Source organism: Ahaetulla prasina, chromosome 7 (assembly GCF_028640845.1).
Source record: "Ahaetulla prasina isolate Xishuangbanna chromosome 7, ASM2864084v1, whole genome shotgun sequence".
Taxonomy (NCBI): Eukaryota; Metazoa; Chordata; class Lepidosauria; order Squamata; family Colubridae; genus Ahaetulla; species Ahaetulla prasina.
The window spans coordinates 6,848,860-6,873,792 of record NC_080545.1 but is presented as its reverse complement, the minus strand read 5'-3'; the positions used below and the strand labels follow the sequence as shown (position 1 = coordinate 6,873,792).

Sequence of the window (24,933 nt, the reverse complement as noted above, 5' to 3'; positions counted from 1 at the left end):
AGGAAACTACAGTTTGAAGATGGTTTAAAAACAAAATAGCAAATGGGGCTCTGGGTGGGGCTCTTCATCCATAATTTTCTGATGCGGACATCATTTTAAAATGAGGATTCCTTTCCTTCTATTCTAAGCTCAGCTGAAGAGGACAAAATGAGTGTGCCAATAAAATCTGGCCTACAGGACTCATTATGACAGAATTGGGCCACTGTCCATTGGCTTTAGGAAGGGAAGGACAAAATGCAGATGTATTAAGTGTTGTTTTCACAGGGATATTTACATTAAACTGCATTAACAAAAATGGAAGGCACAGGAAGATATATTTAGTCAAGGGATGGAGAAAGGAGTTACCGAGAAGATGAAGTTAGTAAACCACTAGGTCTTGGTGTATTTGGGTCTTTTCCCGTGTAAGGTTGAGAGTATCTTCGCGACGTTTCGACCAGGTCTCACTCATCATCTTCAGGCTGGTGCTTACGGCTTCGTGCTTGTGCGAGCAAAGCGTGGCTGCATCACAGCCATCTGCTTAGGACATTACATCACAGAACCCAAGAGGCCACAACACCAAAGCTCAGGATTTATTTTATTTATTTTATTTTATTTATTTACATTTATATCCCGCCCTTCTCCGAAGACTCAGGGCGGCTTACAGTGTGTAAGGCATGTTACAACACAACCAACCACCCAGGATGTTCCAGCACAAGACTCAGGAGGTCACATTCCCAGAACTCAGGATGTTTCCACACAGCCCATTACCCAGGTCGTTACAACACAAAAGACTAATGGGCACACAACTAGGACCACACCCGCACAGGATGCTACGAAACAGCTAACTAATCTGCAAACCCCACTCCACCTACCAATCAAGATGCAACCACAGAGCCAACTAACCCACTTACAGCAACAAAGCCGACACTCCCCACCTCCCCACCAGTATTTATAGAGAGACAGCAGCTCTGACCATGCTTTGCTCGCACAAGCACGAAGCCGTAAGCACCAGCCTGAAGATGATGAGTGAGACCTCGTCGAAACGTCGCCAAGATAGTCTCAACCTTACACGGGAAAAGACCCGAATACGCCAAGACCTACATACCTATACTCATGAAAACCTACGAAACCATACATATATATATTGTTTTCATCGCTGTTATTATAGTTGTTTAATTCCCCACCATTTTACAACACCTGTATTTAAGTATCCCTTGATCTGTGTCATGAAACAGAGCTGGAAAATATATATGTCGGAAGGAACACCTTAATTTAAGCTCCTTGACTGCACTGCCAATAAATACGTACGGGTTCAATTCCCCCCCCCCGCCCGCTTTTATTTGTTAGACCGAGCTAGGCTGACCTTGCCACTATGAAACCATCTGTTTCGGGAGACAAATTCTTAGTCGACAAAGAATCGCTATTTGGAGGCTGAAGGGCTGCACTATCTGCTGGAACGTTCTGCCCTCCAGTGGCGTCTACCTTGCTAGTCGAAGTCACCATTTCAGCACTGTGGGCGAAGGACAGCTCCCTTTTACAGGGGCAGCTCTGGATGATGTCACACTGCACAGCTGCGTTGGATTTTTCTACTGGTTCTGCACATGCCTCTGTTTGAGATGAAGCCTCGTGCTTCCTCTTATCGTTCATGCCTGACAACGGCAGTCCAGCTCGGTGCGACGTATTCTTTCTGGGAGTTACAGCGGATTTTGCCTGGGATCGAATATTAGCTGTATTCCGGTGCCTGCCATCGAATTGGCAAACATGCTCTGAACTCCAATGTCCTGATCCTGAGCAGGGATGGCTGAAAGTCCTTGAAAAGGAGACTTCAGAATCTGATGACGCTCCTTCATTGCCCTCCTCTGGTCTAGACTGTTGAAATAAATCGGAGTCGGTCAGTGGTGATATTCAATTTTTTTTCCCCTACCGGTTCTGTGGGTGTGGCTTGGTGGGGGGAGATCCTGTGACTGCATGGGCGTGGCCAACTTGATGTCACTCATGCCCACACCCGGTCACATAACCCACCACCACCAAGCCATGACCACAGAACCCGGTAGGGAAAAATGTGTGTATGAGCACGAGAAGGGCTCATAGTGAATGCTGTGGCAGAGAAAATCCGAACTTTTCTCCCTCCATTCACAGTGGAGCTGCTGCTCCCTTCATGGTACCCCCCCCGGCCCCCTCCCTCCCGGGGGTCGAAGTACCTTAAAGGGACAGGCTGCAGCAGCTCCGCTGTGAACGGAGGGAGAAAAGTTCAGATTCTCTCTGCTGCATTAACGTTGAATTCTGTGGAATATCGAGCGGCCGGAAGGGCCGAGCAAGCAGCTAGAAGAGGTGAGTGGTGACTGGGTGGGCGTGGCCAGGGCCAACCAGGGGTGATTTTTCCTGGTTCGGCGAACTGATTCAAATTGTCCCTACTGGTTCGCCTGATCCAGTCTGATCCAGTCAAATTTCACCCCTGGAGTCAGTGTAATTCTTTGACAGTGGCCAATAAATCACTCTGGTTGTTAAGGAGTCCTTTTTATTGTTTGTATGACCCTTTCAAATATATATATATATATATATATATATATGTATGTATGTATGTATGTATGTATGTATGTATGTATGTATGTATGTATGTATATATGATAATGGAATGGAAGAGAACTGTATAATGGAATAGAAATGGTAATATAATGGAAGATAACTGATTCCAATAATTTTTGTTTTTCATTAATCCATTAAATTAGCTGGAAGTAATGTCAACGATGCTAACAGCTATTCTATTTTGAGCCTTGGTGACGCAGTGGTTAGAGTGCAGTACTGCAAGCTACTTCAGCTGACTGCCGGCTGCCTGCAATTTGGCAGTTCAAATCCCACCAGGCTCAAGGTTGACTCAGCCTTCTGTCCTTCCGAGGTGGGTAAAATGAGGACCCAGATTGTTGGGGGGCAAGAGGCTGACTCTGTAAAACAGCTTAGAGAGGGCTGTAAAGCACTGAAAAGTAGTATTTAAGTCTAAGTGCTACTGCTAGTGCTAGTACTATTTTTATATCTATTATAGAGAGGGCTTCTATGCATTAAAATAATTTGCAGGAGGATTCAAAATCTGCAGTGTGCAAGTACTTGGACAACTTCAAGGAATACTTTGTCCTTACCTCGTCAGAGGAAGAATTGGTATGTCGATCTGCTTGCTCTGGAGAATAAGTGGGTGACTGACTACTTAACTGGGAATCATCATCTGAAGAACAACAACAACAAAACTCCTGAGCTTGTTTTGAGAAACAGTAATACAGGTAGTCCTAGACTTAGAAACTAGACTTAGAACTTGGTTAGGGACCCCTGCCTTAAGACAGTGCTTCCCAAACTTTTTCCTTTGTTATCAGGGGTGAGACTGAAAATTTTTAGCAACTGATTCTCTGCCCAGGTGCTGGGTGGGCATGACCATGGGGGCGTGGCCTAGTCAGCTTCTTGCACCATGGCCGGCTGGGGGTGTGGGGGCATTTTTGCCCCCCCCCAGGCTCTGGAGGCTTTCCTCGAGAGAGGGCAAAAATGGCCTCCCCCGGGCTCCGGAGGCCCTCCAGAGGCCGGAAATGGGCCCCTTTCCTGACTGCCAGTACTTCCGTTAGGCCCATTTTTCACCCTCCCAGAGCCTCCACGCGGCCCTGCACTTACCTGGCATCCAAAACAGGCTGTGTGGAGAATCCTGGGAGGGGAGGGGCAAGCGGGGTCAGCCAGTCCTTTCAACTACCGGTTTGGCGAACGAGATTAATATTAACATCCGGTTTGGCCAAACTAGTCCGAACCGGCTGAATCCCACCCCTGTAATCGTTATCCAAAAAACACCGATCAGAAAGTTATTTTTATCCAATGTAACACGGCCATCCCTATTGTAATTGGGTAATGGGTTTGGATGTCATGACCTCCCCCCAAAAAAAATCACTTTTATCCAATTTTGGATAATTTACCCAAGTTTGGAAGGCGTTCTTTAAGATGACTTAAAGATTACACATCCTGTTAGATTTTTCCATTCTTAAAGAGGATATTATAGTCAAAGAGCAGAAGGTCACTTTTTTCCTTCATCATTACATTTAAGACAACTAAGATGCCTAAATGAGACGATAGCTGTTCATGAATTTGAAATTAAAACTAACCGTTTTGCCTGCTTTGCTTCCAGTGCTGATCAAAGTCACTGTAAACTTCCTTAAAAAAAATATATTAAAAAATGATATTAGTATAATTTTTGCCACAGCTGCTTTTATTTAGCTTCTCTTTCAGAACTTGACATCACGGTAAAAATAATTTGCTCAAAACTGTTCTATTGTTTACAACATAACATAGAAATAATTATTTCCTTACATGAGGGAAATGCTGTTTCTCGGTGAGTTAGTTCAACCACAGGTAATCTTCGACACGATCACAAATGAGACCAAAATTTCTGTTGCTAAGTGAAGCAGTTAGTAGGTGATTTTGCACCATTTACCACCTTTCTTGACACAGTCGTTAAGTGAATCACTGCAGTTGTTTTTTATTTATTTTATTTATTTATTAAATTTGTATACCGCCCTTCTCCCAAAGGATTCAGGGCGGTTCACAGCCAATAAAATACAAAAATAAATATAGCACAAGTTAAAAACAGTATAAAAGACTAATTCAATGTATGGCCTAAAAATTTGAATACAATTAAAAACCCCGTTTAAAAACCCCAATTAAAACTACATTTAAGCTAGCCCTGCACGCTGGAACAAAAGCGTCTTCAGCTCGCGGCGAAAGGTCCGGAGGTTGGGGAGTTGACAAAGCCCCAGAGGTAGCTCATTCCAGAGGGCAGGAGCCCCCACAGAGAAGGCCCTCCCCCTGGGGGTCGCCAGCCGACATTGTTTGGCCGACGGTACCCGGAGGAGGCCCGCTCTATGGGAACGCACAGGTCGGTGGGAGGCTACTGGTGGCAGTAGGCGGTCCCGTAGGTAACCCGGTCCTAAGCCATGGAATGCTTTAAAGGTGATAACCAGCACCTTGAATTGGACCCGGAAGACCACCGGAAGCCAGTGCAGACTGCGCAGGAGGGGTGTCACATGGGAGCCACAAGGTGCTCCCTCTATCACCCGCGCAGCCGCATTCTGGACCAGTTGGAGCTTCCAGGTACCCAGTGATCCAAGAGGCTTCATTGCTGCCAGCATCAGAGGAACCACAAGAGCAAAGGGTGACAAGAGGAGCTCTTAAGTGTAAAGAAGAGCAACAGTTTCAAAGTAAAAGTCAGGACCCCAGTATGGAAGCTGTGGGAGGAGCTAGACGGAAGATACCGGAGGAGGATCTTCCGTTGTTTGCTTCAAAGCTTCAGGAGGCCAGTAATGGCAAATAGAATTTTGTCATGGAATGTTAATGGCTTGAATTCAGCTCAGAAAAGAAGGAAAATATTTCACTACTTGAAACAATTTAAAAATGATGTGATTTGCCTGCAAGAGACACATATCAAATTATCAGACCAAAAATACTTAATTAACTCAAAATTAGGTAAACATTTTGTTGCTTCAGCTTTGGATAAGAAGCAAAATGGAATTGTTGTATATATCAGGAAGGATATACCAGCTAAGTTAATTGAGGCAGATATTCAAGGAAGATTTATTGCTATTGAACTGGTGATAGAGCTTCCGGGTACCCTTCAAGGGGAGCCCCATGTAGAGAGCATTGCAGTAGTCCAGGTTGTTAAGTGAATATGGCTTGCCAGAAGGTCACAAGAGGGGATCACATGGACATTGCAAACCATCATAAATATGAGTCGGTTCCCAAGTGTCTGGATTTTGATCATGTGACCATGGGAACGCTCCAATGGCCATAAGCGTGAAAAACAGTCGTAAGTCACTTTTTTTCAGCGCCGTTGTAACTTTGAACGGTCAGTAAATGAGCACTATTGTAAGTTGAGCACTATCTGTATGCCTATGGCAAGAATACATTTTCTGACGTCTTCACTAATGCGATTACACAATCATTCTAATTAAGGGAACCCTTCTTTCTCTCCTATTTGGTTCGGGATTAAAATCTTACGAAGAGAAGGGGTGTGCAAATGTGCCTTCTCTGCTGATTGTACAAATGATCTTTCAGCATGCAATGGACAGACTGCCTGGCATCTGCTCTCTAGCTGCTGACTGCTCATATGCTCTGCACGCAAATCGGCTCGAGAGGTTATTTGTTTTATATAACTCAGCCTGGTTTCCGTGGCAAGCTGACAAAATGTAAAAACCAAAACAGAATGTAAAAGAGGTGTTGAAAGAGCACGGAGAAGAGCAACACAGATGATAAGGGTTTCTTTTAAAATGCTCTTATAAATAAGAATAGTTGTTTTAGAAATGATTACAACCAGCAGGGAAAATGCACCAGGCAGCTTTCGTGGAATGATCGCTTCTCATCCAAGAAGCTTCTTCAGTTCTGACTGGATTGTGGAGAATGGAAGGATTTGTTTTCCTTGCAGACAGCAGCTGGTCATTTGCATCCTTTTAGAGCAGCGGTCACCAACTGGTGGTCTGTGGACCACTGGTGATCCATGAGAAAATTTTGGTGGTCCGCAGAAAAATTATTTGCATTTTTTTATATTGCACTAAATCAGGGGTCCTCAAACTACGGCTGAATACATGCAATGAAGGTTTGTGTTGCTGCACAGAGTCTCCCCCTTCGGGGTCTTTTTGTGGGGGTCGGAGGGGGGCAGAAATTCTGACTTGGGGTCTGCTTCAGCCTCCTGGTGTAGGGCTTTGGGGGAAGGCTGGAGGGAAGTGCCGCTGGTGGCGAAGAGCCGGAGGGCCTCGTTCCAGTGGGACTGCATCATGGTCTGGAACTGGTTGACCATCTCAGCCCGCTGAGCTTCCAGGTGCTGGTACCTGGCCTTGCACTCCTGCAGGTCTTCCCTTTGCTTGGAAAGCCTATGCTCCTAGTCCTCAGTGAGATGCTTCTGCTGAGCCTCCTTCTCGGCCAGATCCAATTTGAACTGAGCCAGCTGTTTTGCCAAATCTTTCTCCTGGTGGCTGCTTAGGCCCAACAGCTGCTTCCTGTTGGGGCCCTAAGGAGCTCGGGTAGGCAGGCGAGAGTGGCTGGGAGGGGAGGGGCGAGGCAAGCAGAGGCTGGCGAGGCACCCCTCGACATGAGTGACATTGAGTTGGCCACACCCACCCAGTCACATGACCACCTAGCCATGCCCATCCAGCCGGTCATTAGGCAAGTCATATCAGTGGTCCGCGGGATTTAAAATTATGAATGTAGTGGTCCCTTAGGTCCGAAAGGTTGGGGACACCTGTTTTAGAGAGTCATTGAGGCCACTTGGAGGCTTTTTCTGTGTCTTCAGGGTCACCTGAGTAGTGTAAATGGCTGTGGACCAGTGGTGAAATTCAGCCGGATCTATCTGGCTCGCACGATCCAGTAGGGCCGGCGGTGGGAGACTCCGCCCACCCGCATGGATGTCATCACGTTCTGTTTTATTACTCTCTGCGCATGTGCAGAAGGCTCTGTGCGTGTATGGAGGAGATGCGGGCGCTCACATTTGCAATCCGTTAGCGAAAGTAAGTGCATTTTGCCCCTGGTGTGTGGACTGAGAACATAGACAAACCTCCAAGTGGCCTCAACGATTCTCTAAAAAGAATGCAAATGACCAGCGGTCTGCAAGGAATATAAATCCTTCCCTACCATCCAGACAGAACTGAAGAAGCTTCTTGAATAGAGAAGCAAAACGTCTTCAAAGAAAAAAATCAGAAAGTCCAGTCGCCTCTTGAAAAAGCAGCTTTAGGTCAACCACAGAGGGGCCTCTGGTGGCTCAGACTGGTAAGACAGTCTGTTATTAACAGCAGCTGCTTGCAATTACTGCAGGTTCTAGTCCCACCAGGCCCAAGGTTGACTCAGCCTTCCATCCTTTATAAGGTAGGTAAAATGAGGACCCAGATTGTTGGGGGCAATAAGTTGACTTTGTATATAATATACAAATAGGATGAAGACTATTGCTAACATAGTGTAAGCCGCCCTGAGTCTTCGGAGAAGGGCGGGATATAAATGCAAATTTAAAAAAACAACAAAAAACCATGACCTGGATGGTTGAAAATCTCTATAGACATTTCTTTGAACAAGTTATATCAAATTTTACCGTTTCATGCTCGAAAATCTTCAAATAATCCATATCGGGATCTGAATGGCCTTTCTTCCTGCTGGAAAATAAGCCAGATTTAATCCACAAAATTATCAGTGTTAGGGTACAGAATAGTTTAGGGAACTTAAATAAATTAGGTAAGCTATAATTCAATCATTGTTCTTAGCAGGTTCATCTCATAAGCATTCAATAAGTATCTGATACCTTTTAGAACTAGGAAAATCTTAACTATAGGAACCTATTCTAATATGTTTGAAGAATACAACTCCCAGGCCACAAACTGGTACTGGTTTGTGGCCTGTTAGGAACTGGGTTGTAGGTAAGTGAGCGAAGCTTCATCTGCACATCTGTGTGACCTATGTTGTGTGTGAAACCATCCCTCCCTGCCTCCAGTGCATGGAAAAATCGTCTTCAATGAAACCCTGGTGCCAAAAAATTTGGGGACTGCATCTCTACAGTAGAAAATGTAACACAACGAACACAATAGTAATGCTGAGATAAATACTTAGGCCCCGGTCTAATGCACAAAAATGTATTTGCTTGCAGTAGTCGAATCTATTTTCATTTCTTTTATTTAAAGCATTGCTAGTTTCATGCTGGATGAAAGGAGAGTGGAGAAATGTTGTTGCAATAGAAGACCCAGTGTTTGTCTTAAATACAAGATATTAATGGGTATCATCCATGTCCTCTTAACTTTTTGTGGTTCAGGGCACGTCATCCAGGCCGACTACAACAATGACTGCGAAGTTGGCTTGGAAAACTAAATCAGCACTGAAGAATAGTTTTCTTGCATAATGGGTGCCAGTAATTGCTATCATAGATATCTCTTTCCTCAGCTTCTGCCTGCCTTCCTTCTTTCCTTCCTGGTTCCTTCCTTCCTTCCCTCTTTCTTTCTTTCTTTCTTTCTTTCTTTCTTTCTTTCTTTCTTTCTTTCTTTCTTTCTCTCTCTCCCTTCCTTCCTTTCCTTCCTTCTTTTATTTTCTCCTTCCTTCCTTCCTTCCTTCCTTTCTCCCTTCCTTCCTTTCCTTGCTTCTTTCTTTTCTTTTCTTTTTTCTTTTCTTTCCTCTTTTCTCTTCTTTCTCTTTCTTTCTTTCTTTCTTTCTTTCTTTCTTTCTTTCTCTCTTTCTCTCTCCCTTCCTTCCTTTCCTTCCTGCCTTCCTTCCTTCCTTCCTTCCTTCCTTCCTTCCTTCCTTCCTTCCTTCCTTCCTTCTTCTTTTCTTTTCTTTTTCTTTTCTTTCTCTTCTTCCTTCCTTTCCTTCCTGCCTTCCTTCCTTCCTTCCTTCCTTCCTTCCTTCCTTCCTTCCTTCCTTCCTTCCTTCTTCTTTTCTTTTCTTTTCTTTTTTCTTTTCTCTTCTTTTTTCTCTTCTTCCTTCCTTTCTTCCTTCCTTCCTTCCTTCTTTCCTGCCTTTATGATTTTTACAAATAATTCAAAGTGGCAAACACATACTCTTCCTCTGCCTTCCCCACCACACACAAAACAATCCTGTGAGGTGGGTTGGGCTGAGAGACGGTGCCCGGCCCAAAGTCACTCAGCTGGGTTTTGTGTCTAAGGCTAGAACTCGCTGTCTCCTGGTGATTGGCCCAAAGTCACCCAGCCGGCTTTCCTGCCTAAGGCAGGACTAGAACTCGGAATCTCCAAATCATTAGGCCAGAACCTTCACCACTAAACTGGATCTCTTTATAATAAGCAAGTTGTTAAATTTTGATCATAGAACTCTTGCTGATCACTTTGACTGTAACTAATTAAAGCTAGTCGCTTAGTCTATGAAAATAAACATTAAGCTGTAATAGTTCAGCATTATTTTGAAGTTATTTCTCTTTTGCTGGAGAAAAAGGAACAATAATTTTGGAAGACAGAAATTCTGTGCATGTGGGCATTTTAGAGCTGCTTTCCTGTAATTGGTGTTTGATCATGTTTCCCTCCTATCCATTTTATAAGAGTACTTTCTCATGAACTATGTAAACAATCCTCATTCTGTAATACCATTTTTACATGAATGAAACTCTTTTTTTAAAAAATCCTCACCTGTTGTTTAAGTAACTCTTTATAGGTTTTGGTGCCTCAGTATATTTCTTTTGGTTTTTAAAACCTCCTGCAAAACAAAACAAAACAAAAATCTTAAAAAATACGTTTACATGGTAATGTTAAAAAGAACACACGGACCATAATTCAGCGGTGTGTTTTTTCCTCCTTCAGCAACTTCTCTGTTAATTTCAGTCACTTATAAGCTCACCAGCCTGCTACTAAAATGAAAAGGGAACGTCCCCTAATTTCTACAGAAACATACATTTTTATGATCATTTATAGACAGGGGTGGGCTGCTGGGGGTTCGCAGGGGTTCAGGAGAACCTCTAGCTAAGATTCTGTGCAGAACCCACAAATCCCATTCCTGGCTGGCCCCGCCCATCCCTCCCCTCCCAGGAGTCCCCACGCAGGCCGTTTTGAATGCAGGTAAGTGCAGGGCGCATGCGGAGGCTCAAGGAGGGAGAAAAATGATTTCCAGCCTCCAGAGGGCCTCCAGAGCCTGGGGAGGTCATTTTCGCCCTCCCAGAGGCTCGAGGAAAGCCTCCAGAGCTTGGGGAGGGCAAAAACACTGCCCCCCCGCCATGGTGCAGGGCCGACTAGGCCACGCCCACCATGGCCATGCCACCCAGCAACCAGGCAGAGAACTCCTTGCTAAAATTTTTGAAGCCCACCCATTTATAGATCAAACTATATTTCAGTCATTTAATTTAACATGACACTAATTAACCAGTTGGGCCCTCCATATTATAAGGCGTGTTTTTAATTCTGCTTTCAAATCTGTCAAACGCTATACGTACACCGATATTATTGGAGAGGAACTGTCCCAGTCAAGGAGGAGGGATCAAACGGGGAATTAGCGTGGATTCATGAAGGTAAACACAAAAGGGTAAGATCTCCCTTAAATGCCTTTGAGAGACTTATCTGGTCTCTCTCAGGTGAATTTGTCAGCTTGGGAACATTCCTGTATTATAGGCAGAGAACAATAAAGTAGCTACTTAAACTCTACACTGATTTGATTGTTTGTGCCTGACAGTCAAAAGATTTTTAAAGATAAGGTCCTCCAACAGCACATGGAGAGAGAACCAATGTCATAAAAGGGGTGGTTTGGTTTTCATCCCATTCAGGTTTCATAGAATAAACAGGACGATTTTTGGGATACAGAAAGAGATTCATTTCTCCAGGCTGAATCTTCAGGATCCAACCACAACTGCATTCTCTCTTTTCCCTGGTTAATCATGGTTGCCGTTTACACGCTTGGGAAATCTTATACAATATTGCTCCTATGGCTAGTGATATTATTTGAATGCAATATATTGCAAATAAGTGCAACAATTTGGAACCCGTTAAATGGTTGGTATGAATGTGGTTTGTCGTCAGGGTGGTATTTATTGTTTCATTATTTTTATTGTTTTATTATTTTTAGTTTTATTTCTTCTTTTTTTTTTATTGAAAAAGTTTTACAAAATTTTTTCCCCCTTTCCCCCCCTCTCCCCTCCCTTCATAAACCCCCCTCACCCCTCACCCCCCCGACTTCCCGGAACAAACACAAGGTATAGTAAAAATAAAAAAAACATATACTAAAAAAATTTCCTTCCTAACTAAATTATAATCCTACAATTCTCATCAATTCCTAACCTCCCCCAAAACAATCAAAAATAATACATCCTAATCATTCAAAGGCAGTCTGATAACTCTTAATTGATATCTGTTTTGAATATAGTCAATCCATTTTCTCCATTCATTTAAATATCTTTCTTGCGTATTGTCTTTCAAAAAGGCTGAGATTTTTGCCATCTCAGCCAAATTGGCAACTTTTATTTCTTTTATATTGTGCTTTTATGTTTGCGAGTAGGCGGCAATATACATTTACTAAATAAATAAATAATTAAAATATAGCCCAGCAAGACACTGTGTAACTCTTTTCCCACCCACATTAAATGCCTACCTTAATGAAACTAAAATATATATATATTAATCAAATGTTATCGACTCCTTAAACATAAACCCTCCTCATTACATTTGCTGCTTGCACTGTGGATATTTACCTGTATTATCCAAGAACGTAGTAAGTTTCTGCTGATCGGATAACTCTACAGGATTTTTCTTCTGGCTACTGCAGGGTTTCAACCGATTCCAGTTTGGATTCTGGTTTATTGCATTTAAGCGTTGGTTGTTAAGGGAGCAAATCATTTCTGGAGCCGTGAGGATGCTTGTGAGATCCCTCTCAGCTGCACAGTGGGCAGGACCTACCGTCTGATGCGCTTCTTCACTGTCATACAGGCTGGGTTTACCAAATATTTCTTTTGCATCTCCAAAATCTGTGAATAGCTGGTCAATGTAGTTTTTTTTAGCAAAAGAACAGTAAGACTGAGAAGGAGGAAACGTCAGAAATTGATTTTCTTCTTCAAACAAACTTGCAATCGGCTGGAAGTTTGCATCTTGGTTAGTCTTTATCTGGTCGTTTATAGTACCAAACAATGATTCTTCCCCGTTTGCTTGACTCTTTCCAGAATCCTTATCAATGGAGTTACCGTATCCAGGACTGAGGGTGGGAAAAAGGGGTAAAATGTGAATTGCTGGTATGTCACAGACAGTATCAACGTGTAAGGTTTTAAAATTTATTTATTTTTACTTAATATGAAAGATGGACTTCTTGCTCCCATGACATTGTGTTGGGGTTTGGAATTCTGCAATAGTTATAGATTTTTATTCTTAAACAAAACTGGAAATCTGAGTTTCCTATATTTCATTTTGAAATATTGTTCAATAACTGTGATTAACCAGTCTAACCACTGTATGTCACTGTGGCTCCATTAATGTCAGGGAAAGAGGAGTAATAAAAGTCACAGGAAATGACATCAGAGCATAAAATACCTAATGAAACATCTAAGACTTTTGAAATGTTTTGATTTGGACCATCACTGGTGTTATACCAAATCAAACATTAACAAATCAAATAGAACCAACAATACTGTATTTAATCATCCATTCATTTATCTGAATGTGTACATTTCAGAAAAAAGAATAGAATAGAATTTTATTGGCCAAGTGTGATTGGACACACAAGGAATCTGTCTTGGTGCATATGCTCTCAGTGTACATAAAAGAAAAGATACGTTCATCAAGGTACAACATTTACAACACAATTCTCGTGAGTAGGGAATCCGTAGTGAGTCACAGAGAACAATTAGAAATAAAGAAACAATTAGAGAGCATTTCACCGAGGCAGCCTTCGTCGGCGCCATCTTAAATGCAATTCAGAAAAATTCAGAAAAAAGAACTACTGTCACGATTGATAATATTCTCTTTAATTTGGACATTACTAAGGTAGTGCTCAAATACATTTAGCTTTAGGTATTTAAGCCCATTTGTAAATACGATAGTCCAGCGAAATGAGCAAGATAGCCGGAAGATAAACACAATTCTTATTTCTACATCAGACATGGCTGCAAGTGTCTGCTTATTTTCAATAAAACAGGTCACTTTTTGGGCACTGAGGAAAACTACAGTGAGACAGGTATAAGCTTGATCTGTTTCCTGCACATAATCTCAAACAACAGCATAAGATTTCAACGATATAATTGTGTATGTATGTGAAATAAAATGAAATAATAAGTGATTAACCCTCATTTTTCATAAGAAATTATAAGTTTATCAAAAATTCACACAGAAAAATCACTATTTACAAAGCAAGAGGTTTTCCCTACAAAGATGATGACGCATTTAAAAGTACGGTAATAAAATTAATAAATAATCTATTTTTACCTAGTCAGTTGCTGGAAATATAGACCAACGGGCGCTTCTGAATCTGGTGCAGAGAATTCTTCTGGCTCGTAAGCTGTCGTAGAAAGCCAGAAGTCGTCTTCTTTATTATTACTTACTGGCCAAGAAGATCCTAACTCCTGTCAATACATTAGAAAAAGGCTTCAAGACAGATTAGACATCTTCTAAGAAATTTGTTCATTTTATAAACTTAACTTTAATGATAGGAATACCTTTTTTCTTTATAGAAGAACTGGCGAACTGAAACAGTTTATTCTTTTATTTCATGGAATTGTCTAGTAATATGCATGAAGGAATTTCTTTCTTTCATGATGCCTGCATTTTATTGGGAGGTTTTTTGGGGGGTCTTTTATTTTACTGATGGATTTATATATCATTTTAGTATTGTTTTGGGAAGGGTGATTGACTAGAGCTATACAGTGAAGATGAGGCTTATATTAAAAGCTTTCTGTTCTACAAGCTGACATTAGAATTGCTCTAAAATTCATGCCATAAATACAAACCATTGTGTTACATCTAAGAAGAGATACAAGTGATAAATCTTTATTGAAAAGACCTTACTTCAGAATGAATGCTGGCTTTTTCATAAAGGTATTTTCTTCTGCTATCCAAGATTTCTTCTTGTATTCTATGAAGACAATAATTTAAAAAGCAAAGTAAGTCATTGGTGTAGTGAAAAAAACAACATATGATTTATGCATTTTCAGGTAGAGGCAAATCTGTTCTGAAACAAATTTAAAACATTTACTTCTGTAGGATAACCCTATTCAGGTCTACTTAGATTTAAATCCCGTTGTCTCCAGTTTTAAATAAATGTGGATAAAATTCTGCTAATAGTTAACAAATCTAATGCCCCTTTAGAGCTGATACAATAGGAAGAGTCTGGGAGTAACTTCAAGATTAACAACCATATTTGGTTCAAAATTCATTTTGTGAGAAGGTTACCTATATTAAGTACTGCAAACATTGCCTGAAATATAGAAAGCAAACAGCATTTAATAAGCGGGGGGAAATCTTATCAGTACAAAAGTGAGCAAGTTATCTTTTTATTATATTATGTAAGTACATGTTGTCCTTGACTTACAACCTTTCATTTAGTGATTGTTCGAAGCTACAACGGCGCTGAAAAAAAGTGACTTATGACCATACTTATGACTCCCAGGGTCATGTGATCACCTTTTGCAACTTTCTGACAGATTCACTCTACAACTATGGTGCTAACTTAACAACTGCAGTGATTCATTTAACAACTGTTGCAAGAAAGGTCGTAATACGGGGCAAAAGCTCACTTAACAACTCTCTCGCTTAGCAATGGAAATTGCTACAGGACTACCTGTAGCCTAAATCTGGAGTTGTTGAGGAAGATAATCAGCAAATAAAGTGCAAGTTTTTAGTTAAGAATGTTTAGCTAGTTGTTTATAACTTTCCATTAAGAGAAATGAGGCTGAAAGTTCTGAACTAGCAAGTTTTCGTTTAATAGTTGACAATAACTTTTTTTTATAGTAAAAAAGTTTTATTTCCATTTTCCAACAACCTATTCAATATACAGTCTCTTATTCAACATTAGTCATTAACTTTCATTTGTTACTTATTCGGACCTGCCCAGCTACCACTTCCTTCCTTAACAAACCTTTCCTCCTCCCTTCTCTACTTTCTTCTACTTTCTTCATCCTTCCTCTCCTTCGCTTTTCTACATCCTCTCCTCCTTCCTTACTCTTCTCTTCCACCCTTTCTAACCCTCTCTCTTTCCCCTTTCTTCTTCCTCTCCTTTCCCCCTTTTCTACCTCTCTCTTTCCTACCTACTTTCTTCCTTCACTCTCTCCTCTCCCTTTCCATTCCCTTCTGAAATGGCAGCTGAGCAGCCCCGATTTCATTTCAAATTATTTCTATTTCTTAATTACATATCTTCAATCATTCCTTTACATTGATCCTTCATCTCCCCCCTCTCCCCCCTTCCCCTCCCTCCCCCCTATAGTTGACAGTAACTTGATGTCCTGTAATCTACTTTCTCATGAGTTTAGAAACATGGAAATGTTTGAGATTTTTAATGAAGAGTACAGTATATCTTACAACTATTAACAGCCCTAAAATTTCATTACATTTCATCCTTCTTTATATGTTCACATCAATTTTAATGCAAGGCAATACTTGCAAAAAGGAAATGATCTGGAAATCTTAGTAATTTAAGCAGATGATGGGAAAATAAATGGCAGTGAGAGTTATCTGGAAAAAAAAATTGGATTTGAAAATGCAGCCCATGAAAGAAATGAAACTATTTTACTAAAATGTGAAAAGATAATTGACATTTTAGGTACCTGTGCTGGATGTCATCAAGGGACAGCTTAGCTGGTCTGCATTCTGGTGACTTGGGAAATTCTACATTTTGCTTTCTCAAAGGAATTTGAGTTTCTCTGTTAATATCAACATGAATTGGCTTTCGAATATTCTCTGTAATTAAAATGAAGATTATTAGCAAGATTACAGTGAGTTAAAGAGGAACACAATATCTATCTATCTCTATCCCTCGATCTCTATTTTATATCTCTATCTCTCTAATCTTTATATCTCTGTATATATATATCTATATATCTATATATGGCAAATCTAGACAGTGTACTAAAAAGCAGAGACATCACCCTGCCAACAAAAGTGCGTATAGTCAAGGCTATGGTTTTCCCAGTTGCAATGTATGGTTGTGAAAGTTGGACCATAAGAAAGGCTGAGCGCCAAAGAATGGAGGTCTTTGAACTCTGGTGCTGGAGAAGACTCCTGCGAGTCCCTTGGATTGCAAGACTATCCAACCAGTCGGTCCTATAGAAGATCAACCCTGTCTGCTCTTTAGAAGGCCAGATCCTGAAGATGAAACTCAAATATTTTGGCCACCTAATGAGAAGGAAGGACTCACTGGAGAAGAGCCTAATGCTGGAAAAGATTGAGGACAAAAGAAGAAAGGGACGACAGAGAATGAGGTGGCTGGATGGAGTCACTGAAGCGGTAGGCATGAGTTTAAATGGACTCCAGAGGATGGTAGAGGACAGGAAAGGCTGGAGGAACGTTGTCCATGGGGTCGCGATGGGTCGGACACGACTTTGCAACTAACAACAACAATATATATCTAAAGGTGCAAAACCTGGCCAGTTTTTCAGATGCAGATCCAAATAGGTACAAAGGGCTATCTGGAAATGCAAACGTAGTACCTGTCCCCAACCTTTAAAGGCAACTGTGTCTTTTCCTGCCTGGTGGTAATTGCCATGCGATCTTAGGGAAAAAAGTCAGCTACTTTACACTAGGTGGACAGATGTTTTACTCATGATCTTGTGTTCCAAAGCTCCTAGTTGGAACTGAATCCAAATGATTGTACAGCTCTAATTCCCGCTAGCAATTGGCAAATACAGTAGGTTACAGCTTTTTGTGCCCAATTTCTGCTTCTAATTACGTCAGCAAACTTGCAGTTTGGATGAAAAATACAGCTGAAATTTGATGAAATGAATATTGAGGTTACAGGACAGCTAGGACTTGGTGATGTCCGAACAAAGAAGGGGGGGGGGTCAAATTATTCTCCGAAACACCAAAGGGCAGGACAAGAAATAATGGTTGGAAACTGATCAAAGAGAGAAGCAACCTGGAATTAAGGAGAAATTTCCTAACAATAAGGATAATTAACCAGTGGAATGACTTGTCTCCAGAAGTTGTGGGTGCTCCATCGCTGGAGGTTTTTAAGAAGAGATTGGACAACCAGTTGTTTGAGATTTTATAGGTTCTCCTGCTTGAGCAGGGGGCTGGACTAGAAGACCTCCAAGGTCCCTTCCAGATCTATTCTATTCTGTTCTGTTCTGTTCTGTTCTGTTCTGTTCTGTCTAGTCTTTGAAAATTAAACTGTGTCTGAGAAATTTGTTCTTAACTTACCAGCATTTTCTTTCTTTGTAGAGATCTGATTAACAACGTAGAGATTGAGTAGGTCCAAACTGACAGCTGAGCTTTTCAAAGGAGATACTCCCAGTAACTTCATCTTTGACTTAAGTTTTTCCTTTTCAAAAAAATCCTATTGAGAAGAGGTAGCAGTTATCACATATATGTTCATATAGGACATTTTGCGACCTTCTAACAAGAGCAACCTTCTGTTGTGGTTAGACTGAGAGAAATGTGAGGGGGCAAAAATCACTCAGGATCTTACAGTAGATTCCTGAATCTTCCTAGATCTAGTAGTTAAACTTCTGCACAAAAATGATTATGATTTTAAAACAGCATTCAGTATATTTGAAAATAGCTACCATGGCTCCATCGTTATAGAATATGCAAACTTCTGCATTTGGCTCATAAGTTTTTTATTATAAAATTATTGTGATGACAATAATGAGGATGATGAAGATTTCTGGCAGGCTCACATATATTTTTAAAGTGTAATCATTAGTTACCTTCTGTTTTCTTCTCTCTTTAGTAAGCATGATTCTTCGACTAGAAGTTGGAAGAGAGAAAAGAAGAAGCAGTTTTAAAACAGTTTATAAAATTCAACCAATAAATCAGAAGTTATTATTAATGGTATGTTTTTCCTTTGATTAAATTTCTTGCCCACTTAATTCAAAATTCTGAAGATTTAAAATTTGAGGGGTGGGAGGGAGGGTTTCAAAGAAGTGAGTATATTTGAATAATATTGTTAAACGTTTTCGGAACTGTTCGGTTTACAGCATAATTTTTGAGGCCTTTTCTTTCCTTATTGCTATTATTGTTATTATTAGATTTTTATTCCATCTTTCTCTCTTTTCCTTCTCTATATTCAAAGTGGCAAACATACTTAATACTCCTGCCTCCCCATTTTCGACAGAACAACCCTGCAAGGTAGGTTCTTCTGAGAGAGTGACTGGCCCAAAGTCACCCAGCCAGCTTTCACAATCACAAATTGCTCTGTCAACACCTTAACTACTATACCAACTAGCTTCTATAATTATCATCACAGTTTTTCATCAGGTATCATAATTTATGATAACAATTCATGCCAACAATTAGCATAGTAAATATTGCATATTATATTATTGCATTCAACATAATGTATTAATTTAGAATTAATTCCTGCATGGTATTATTATAACATATCTCAATTTACGGTGATTGTTTAGCATGATTAGCATAATAAATAAATGTTGCATATTTAATTATTATGCATATTACATATTATCCTACTGTAGTAATTTGCTATTAATGTATGCATGGCATAATTCATTATGATGTATTTATTTATTCAAATTATGCTGCCACCTATCTCAATCAATGAACCTGAGGCTTACAACTGAAAATAAATATAATTAAAACAATGAAAACATTTTAAAAAAAATAACCATTTTAAAACAATAAAAAAAAAATGAAATAAAAGTATTATTTATTCAAAATAAACAGACATATGCATCCAATCTATTGTTATTGATTGCCATGATTAGCATAATAAATATTGCATATTTGCTATTAATGTATACATGGCATCATAAAAATTCACTATGATGTATGCATGCATGAAAGTCTGTATGTATGTATGTATGTATGTATGTATTCATTCATTCATTCATTCATTTATTCTATGTCTATAACTGCCCATTTTACTCAATGATCCTGGCCAGCATACAGTTCAAAAAACTGCATGTTTTTTGATCCGATCTAATCATCCGATCTAACACTGCACACTACAATTAAAACAATTAAAAAAACTAAATAAAAAATATAATTGTCTGAAATAGGCATATGTATCTCAATTATATTTACCGATTTGTACCACAAACAGAGCTTATTATCATCCAGCATATTTACAAATTAATAAATACATCATTTTTACATTTTAAATCCCTGAGACAAAGTTTCTGTTACTTTTTGGGTGGGAAGGTAATATTTAAAAAAAAAGAAGAAGGAGGACTACTAAAAGCATGGCTGTATCGTCTCTAACATTATAGTTTCCTCTTTCTACATTTCCTTGTTGTGATACCAAGAGGTGTTTGGTTGTTTTTGGAAAATTAGCATTTTAGAAAAATAAATCTAAGAACCGGAGATATTGTGGATTTGGGACAGAGATGAATATCCCCATAAAATAGACCATAATGGAGGCCATGAGGTGTGGATCTGATTTCAAAATGGAGAAATATGAGGGGTTTTTTCCTAGATGCCTTGTTCCCTCACGCCAATATTTTTAAATATTTCTAGACTGCATTTCCCTGCCCTTCAAAAAAAATAATATAAGGAACGGGGAGGTCAATAAAACAGAGGAATTTATCCAGCCCTAACAGAGCTGGCATAATAATAATAATAATAATAATAATAATAATAATAATAATAATAATAATAATAATAATAATAATAATAATAATATCCAGCATAGTTATCTCGTTTGCTGTGTATACTGTCATTTTGTGTAAATAAAATAATAAAATAATAATAATAATAATAATAATAATAATAATAATAATAATAATAATAATAATAATAATAATACGAAATCCAGCATAGTTATCTCGTTTGCTGTGTATACTGTCATTTTGTATAAATAAAATAATAATAATCCTGTAGTTCAAAAGGGAAAGATCTACCACAGCTTTGAAAATCCAAAGGAAATTATTCCTATTTTTTCTCTCTCCACATGTCAAACTCTTTGCAGGCCTTGAAGTGTAATAATTGGATTTTTTTTAAAAAAAATAATCGCTTTTTTATTTTGTATTAATGTTGTGGGGGAAACCCAATCTAAAAGAAACAAAAAATTATTTAAAAAGACGAATAATAAAATATAATAACCTTCCACCCCTCGCCAGGGTGGGATGGGGGGGGTAGTTATTATATTATTTTATTATTTGTCTTTTAAAATTACTTTTTATTTCTTTCCTATGGTGTTTTTGTCTCCTTGTCAGCCGCCTTGAGTCGGCAATGTAAATTTTCCAAAATAAAACAAAAGGAAAGAAATAAACTCAGAAGAGGAAGGAAGGCGTATTGGATACATTCACGGCCTTAGATTGTTTGTGAAATCCATGAAGGCTGGCTACAAATTAAAATAAATAAAATAAAATACAAAATAACATAAAATAATAAAATAAAATAATAAAATAAGATAAAATAAAATAAGATAAGATAAAATAAAAATAAAATAAAATAATATAATATAAAATAATAAAATATAAAATAACCCAGCCTGGAAGGAGAGTGTCAACTTTAAAAGCAGACAATATCTCCCCTCACAACAAAAAAAGGCGACAGTTGTGCCATTGTGAGGCCTTTTTGGCTTCACTCACCGGGACCCCCCAACCCAGTTCATTTTTCCTTCGTCCTGCCAACGCCACCCCTGACAGGCAGGCCACCGGCCTGAAAAAGAAGGAAAGGAAAAAAGGAAAGAAAAAAAGAAGGAAAAGAGGCAGCCCCCTGAGGGGAAATGTCGCCCGCCCCCCACAAAATCCGGTGGGGTTCAGATGAATGCCTGAGGGAAAGGAGTGGGTCAGCCTCTTCCTGAACCCAGGGCCTCAGTAAACAACTCGGGAATGAAAAAAATAATAAAAATAAAAAATAAATAGAGGCAACGAAATAAGGAGCAAAAACGGGTGGTGGGAAGGAAGAGGGGGAAAAAAACCCAAAGATTCGGGAAAAACGAGGTGCGTGAGCTGAATTTTCCAGATTCCCCGTTTTTGGCCTTTGCAAGCAAAAACTGCTTCTGCGCACATGCGTAGAATTGCAACCCTTGCAAGGGAAGGGGTTGAATTCGAATCCCTGTTAATATCCTTCCCTCCCTTTGGGGGTCTTTATGGAGAGGCTGAGCCCCCCCCCCCGCCCCCAGTCCCAGAGAAAATCCAGGATCCCTTAAAGCCCTCCTCCCCCCACTTTTTTTTAAAATGTAAAATCAGGGTGGATTCCTCCCCAGGGGCATGGAGATCTCCCTGGGGCTGGCAAGAGGGTGTGATCGATTCATCAGCCAGGTTTCCTAAATGCCAATATGGCTGGGCCTAGTCTCACCTGGAGAAGGGAAATGGTATTTTATTTTAATTTATTTATTTGTATCCCACCTTTTATTATTTTTACAAATAACTCAACCATCAAACATTTCAACACACCTTCTTTCATACACACACACACACACACACACACACACACACATCATCATCATCATCATCATCATAACAACAATAACAATAATAATAAATAATAATAATATCAGAGTTGGAAGGGACCTTGGAGGTCTTCTAGTCCAACCCCCTGCCCAGGCAGGAAACCCTACACCATTTCAAACAAATGGCCATCCAACATTTTCTTAAAAATTTCCAGTGTTGGAGCATTCACAACTTCTGGAGGCAAGTAGTTCCACTGATTAATTGTTCTCACTGTCAGGAAATTTCTCCTTATTTCTAGGTTGCTTCTCTCCTTGTTTAATTTCCACCCATTGCTTCTTATCCTGCCTTCAGGTGCTTTGGAGAATAGTTTGACTCCCTCTTCTTCGGGGCAGCCCCTGAGATATTGGAAGACTGCCATCATGTCTCCCCTAGTCCTTCTTTTCATCAAACTAGACATGCCCAGTTCCTGTAGCCGTTCTTCATGTTTTAGTCTCCAGTCTCCTAATCATTCATTTATACACACACACACACACACACACACACACACACACATACATATACATATATACACACACAGTGTTCAAAAAAATAAAGGAAACACCTACACAACACAATATACTGTATTTAATAAGAATATTTCATTCCTTCAGATCTAGGATGTCTTACAGTATTTTTGTGTTCCCTTTACTGTATACTATAAGACATCCTAGACCTGAAGGAATGAAATATTCTTATTAAATACAGCACATTGTGTTGTGTAGGTGTTCCCTTTATTTTTTTGAGCAGTATATATATATGTATGTATGTATGTTATGTTATGTTATTATTTATTATTTATTTTATTTATTTATTTTGTCAAATACATATTAGATAATATATATAAGTATAAACATGAATTGAATACATAAAATGAATACAACTAAAGGGAAGATTTGCAAGATTTATTTCACATCGCTGGAGCCTTCATATAAAAATTCCCAGTTGAGTTAGCCAAATGAATCCATTGCAAAAAGAGTACAGGTAGTCCTTGACTTATGAACATTCATTTAGCGATTTGTTAAAGTTACGACTGCTGGGGGAAAAAAAAGGGGCTTCTGACCAATCCTTGCATTTACAACCCTGGAAGTGTTCCCACAGTCATGTGATCAAAATTTGGGAACCAGGGGTACTATTTATGGTGGCTGCAGCGTCCTGGGTCCACACGATTGCCACCCTCCCAGTGGGCTTCTGACAAGCAAAATTAATGGGATAAGATGGATTTTCTTAATGACCATGGGATTCGCTTAGTGACTATGGCAAAATTAGCCGTGGTCGCATGATGACTCACTTAACAACTGCATTGCTTAGTGACAGAGGTCGCAATTTGTGATGGTATGGTCAAGGACTCTCTGTAAATAAATATGTACATTGCTAAATCCCTATCTGCCTCAGGGCTATTCAAAGGAATGGGTAAGATAGGAATAAAACCTGTATTGTTTAATTGGATTTTTTAAAATGTATGTACAGTATTTTATTAATGCACTCTCTCCTTTCTTACCTCCCGTAGTTTGGACCGGTCTGTAAAAAATGAAATATTCTGTTCTTCTTCATCCTCCTGACTCTTCCCAAACCAATTACCCTTACCAATTTTTTCAATGTAAGTTTTTTAACTTTTTTCTTTAAATGTTGCTTTTCCCCCCCAGTTTAATTTTTAAACAAGAGGAAGTTAAAGGTCACACTTAGCTTGCATCAATCTTTTTTTTTCTTTTTCTTTTTTTCGACAGATGCCCATTAGTCGTAATTCTATTCCAAATACAGGAGGGGTTATTGATTATTCAATAAAACAGGAAAGACAACCAAGTAAAACATGCTTACCTGGCTGATTTCATAAACAGATGGAATAAGGAGGGGCTTTATCTTTTCTATCGTTTTAAACGGAAATGCAGAAATGCAAATATGAGACAGGATCAGACAGTAAATAGGATCAGCATGTATTCATTTATGTACTTACTTTGTAAATTAATATAATGCCTATCCCTAAATGACTTTGCATAGATAAAAAACGCTAGATAGATGATAGCTACATAGATAGATAGATGATAGATAGATAGATAGCTACATAGCTACACAGATAGATTGATAGAGATGGGTGGGTGGGTGGATGGGTAGGTGGATAGATAGATAGATAGATAGATAGATAGATAGATAGATAGATAGATAGATAGATAGATAGATAGATAGACAGACAGACAGATAGAGATGGGTGGGTGGGTGGATGGGTAAGTGGATAGATAGATAGATAGATAGATAGATAGATAGATAGATAGATAGATAGAGATGGGTGGGTGGATGGGTAAGTGGATAGATAGATAGATAATGATAGTTAGCTAGCTAGATGACAGACAGACAGATAGAGAGAGAGAAAGAGAGATGGGTGGGTGGGTGGGTGGATGGATGGATGGATGGATAGATAGATAGATAGATAGATAGATAGATAGATAGATAGATAGATAGATAGATAGATAGATAGAGATGGGTGGGTGGGTGGGTGGGTGGATGGGTAAGTGGATAGATAGATAGATAATGATAGTTAGCTAGCTAGATGACAGACAGACAGATAGAGAGAGAGAAAGAGAGATGGGTGGGTGGGTGGATGGATGGATGGATAGATAGATAGATAGATAGATAGATAGACAGATAGATAGATAATGATAGCTAGCTAGCTAGATGACAGACAAACAGAGAGAGAGAGAGAGATGGGTGGGTGGATAGATAGATAGATAGATAGATAGATAGATAGATAGATAGATAGATAGATAGATAGATAGATAGATAGATAGATAGATGGATGGCCATAGCCCATAGCACTTGTAAAGCTTCATTGAGCTTTACAGAACACTTTAATGATTCAGAGAGTCAGCATACAAATATACGGTAGATATTTGGATAGAACTAAAAGTCTTAGATTGAAAACAGAATAACACTTCTAAAATTTAAAGACA

General features: G+C 39.4%; 1 protein-coding gene across 1 annotated transcript; it reads right to left on the bottom strand.

Moving 5' to 3' along the window:
• Window positions 1-1,332: 1,332 nt before the first annotated feature.
• On the bottom strand, window positions 1,333-21,168 carry C7H12orf40 (chromosome 7 C12orf40 homolog). The gene is made up of 8 exons (XM_058190485.1): window positions 21,146-21,168; window positions 18,302-18,341; window positions 17,793-17,928; window positions 16,202-16,334; window positions 14,443-14,514; window positions 12,149-12,645; window positions 3,114-3,196; window positions 1,333-1,848 (listed from the first exon to the last, which is right to left on the bottom strand). The coding sequence occupies exons 1-8, from the start codon at window positions 21,166-21,168 to the stop codon at window positions 1,333-1,335; spliced, it is 1,500 nt and encodes a 499-aa protein (XP_058046468.1).
• Window positions 21,169-24,933: the final 3,765 nt, after the last annotated feature.

Coding starts and splice junctions, on each gene's coding strand:
- C7H12orf40 (XM_058190485.1), bottom strand. CDS start 21,168: ATGAACTGGGTTGGGGGGTCCCG. Junction 16,335..17,792: donor TACAAAGAAAGAAAATGCTG/GTAAGTTAAGAA, acceptor TTTTAATTACAG/AGAATATTCGAAAGCCAATT. Junction 12,646..14,442: donor AGCATTCATTCTGAAGTAAG/GTCTTTTCAATA, acceptor TCCCACCCTCAG/TCCTGGATACGGTAACTCCA.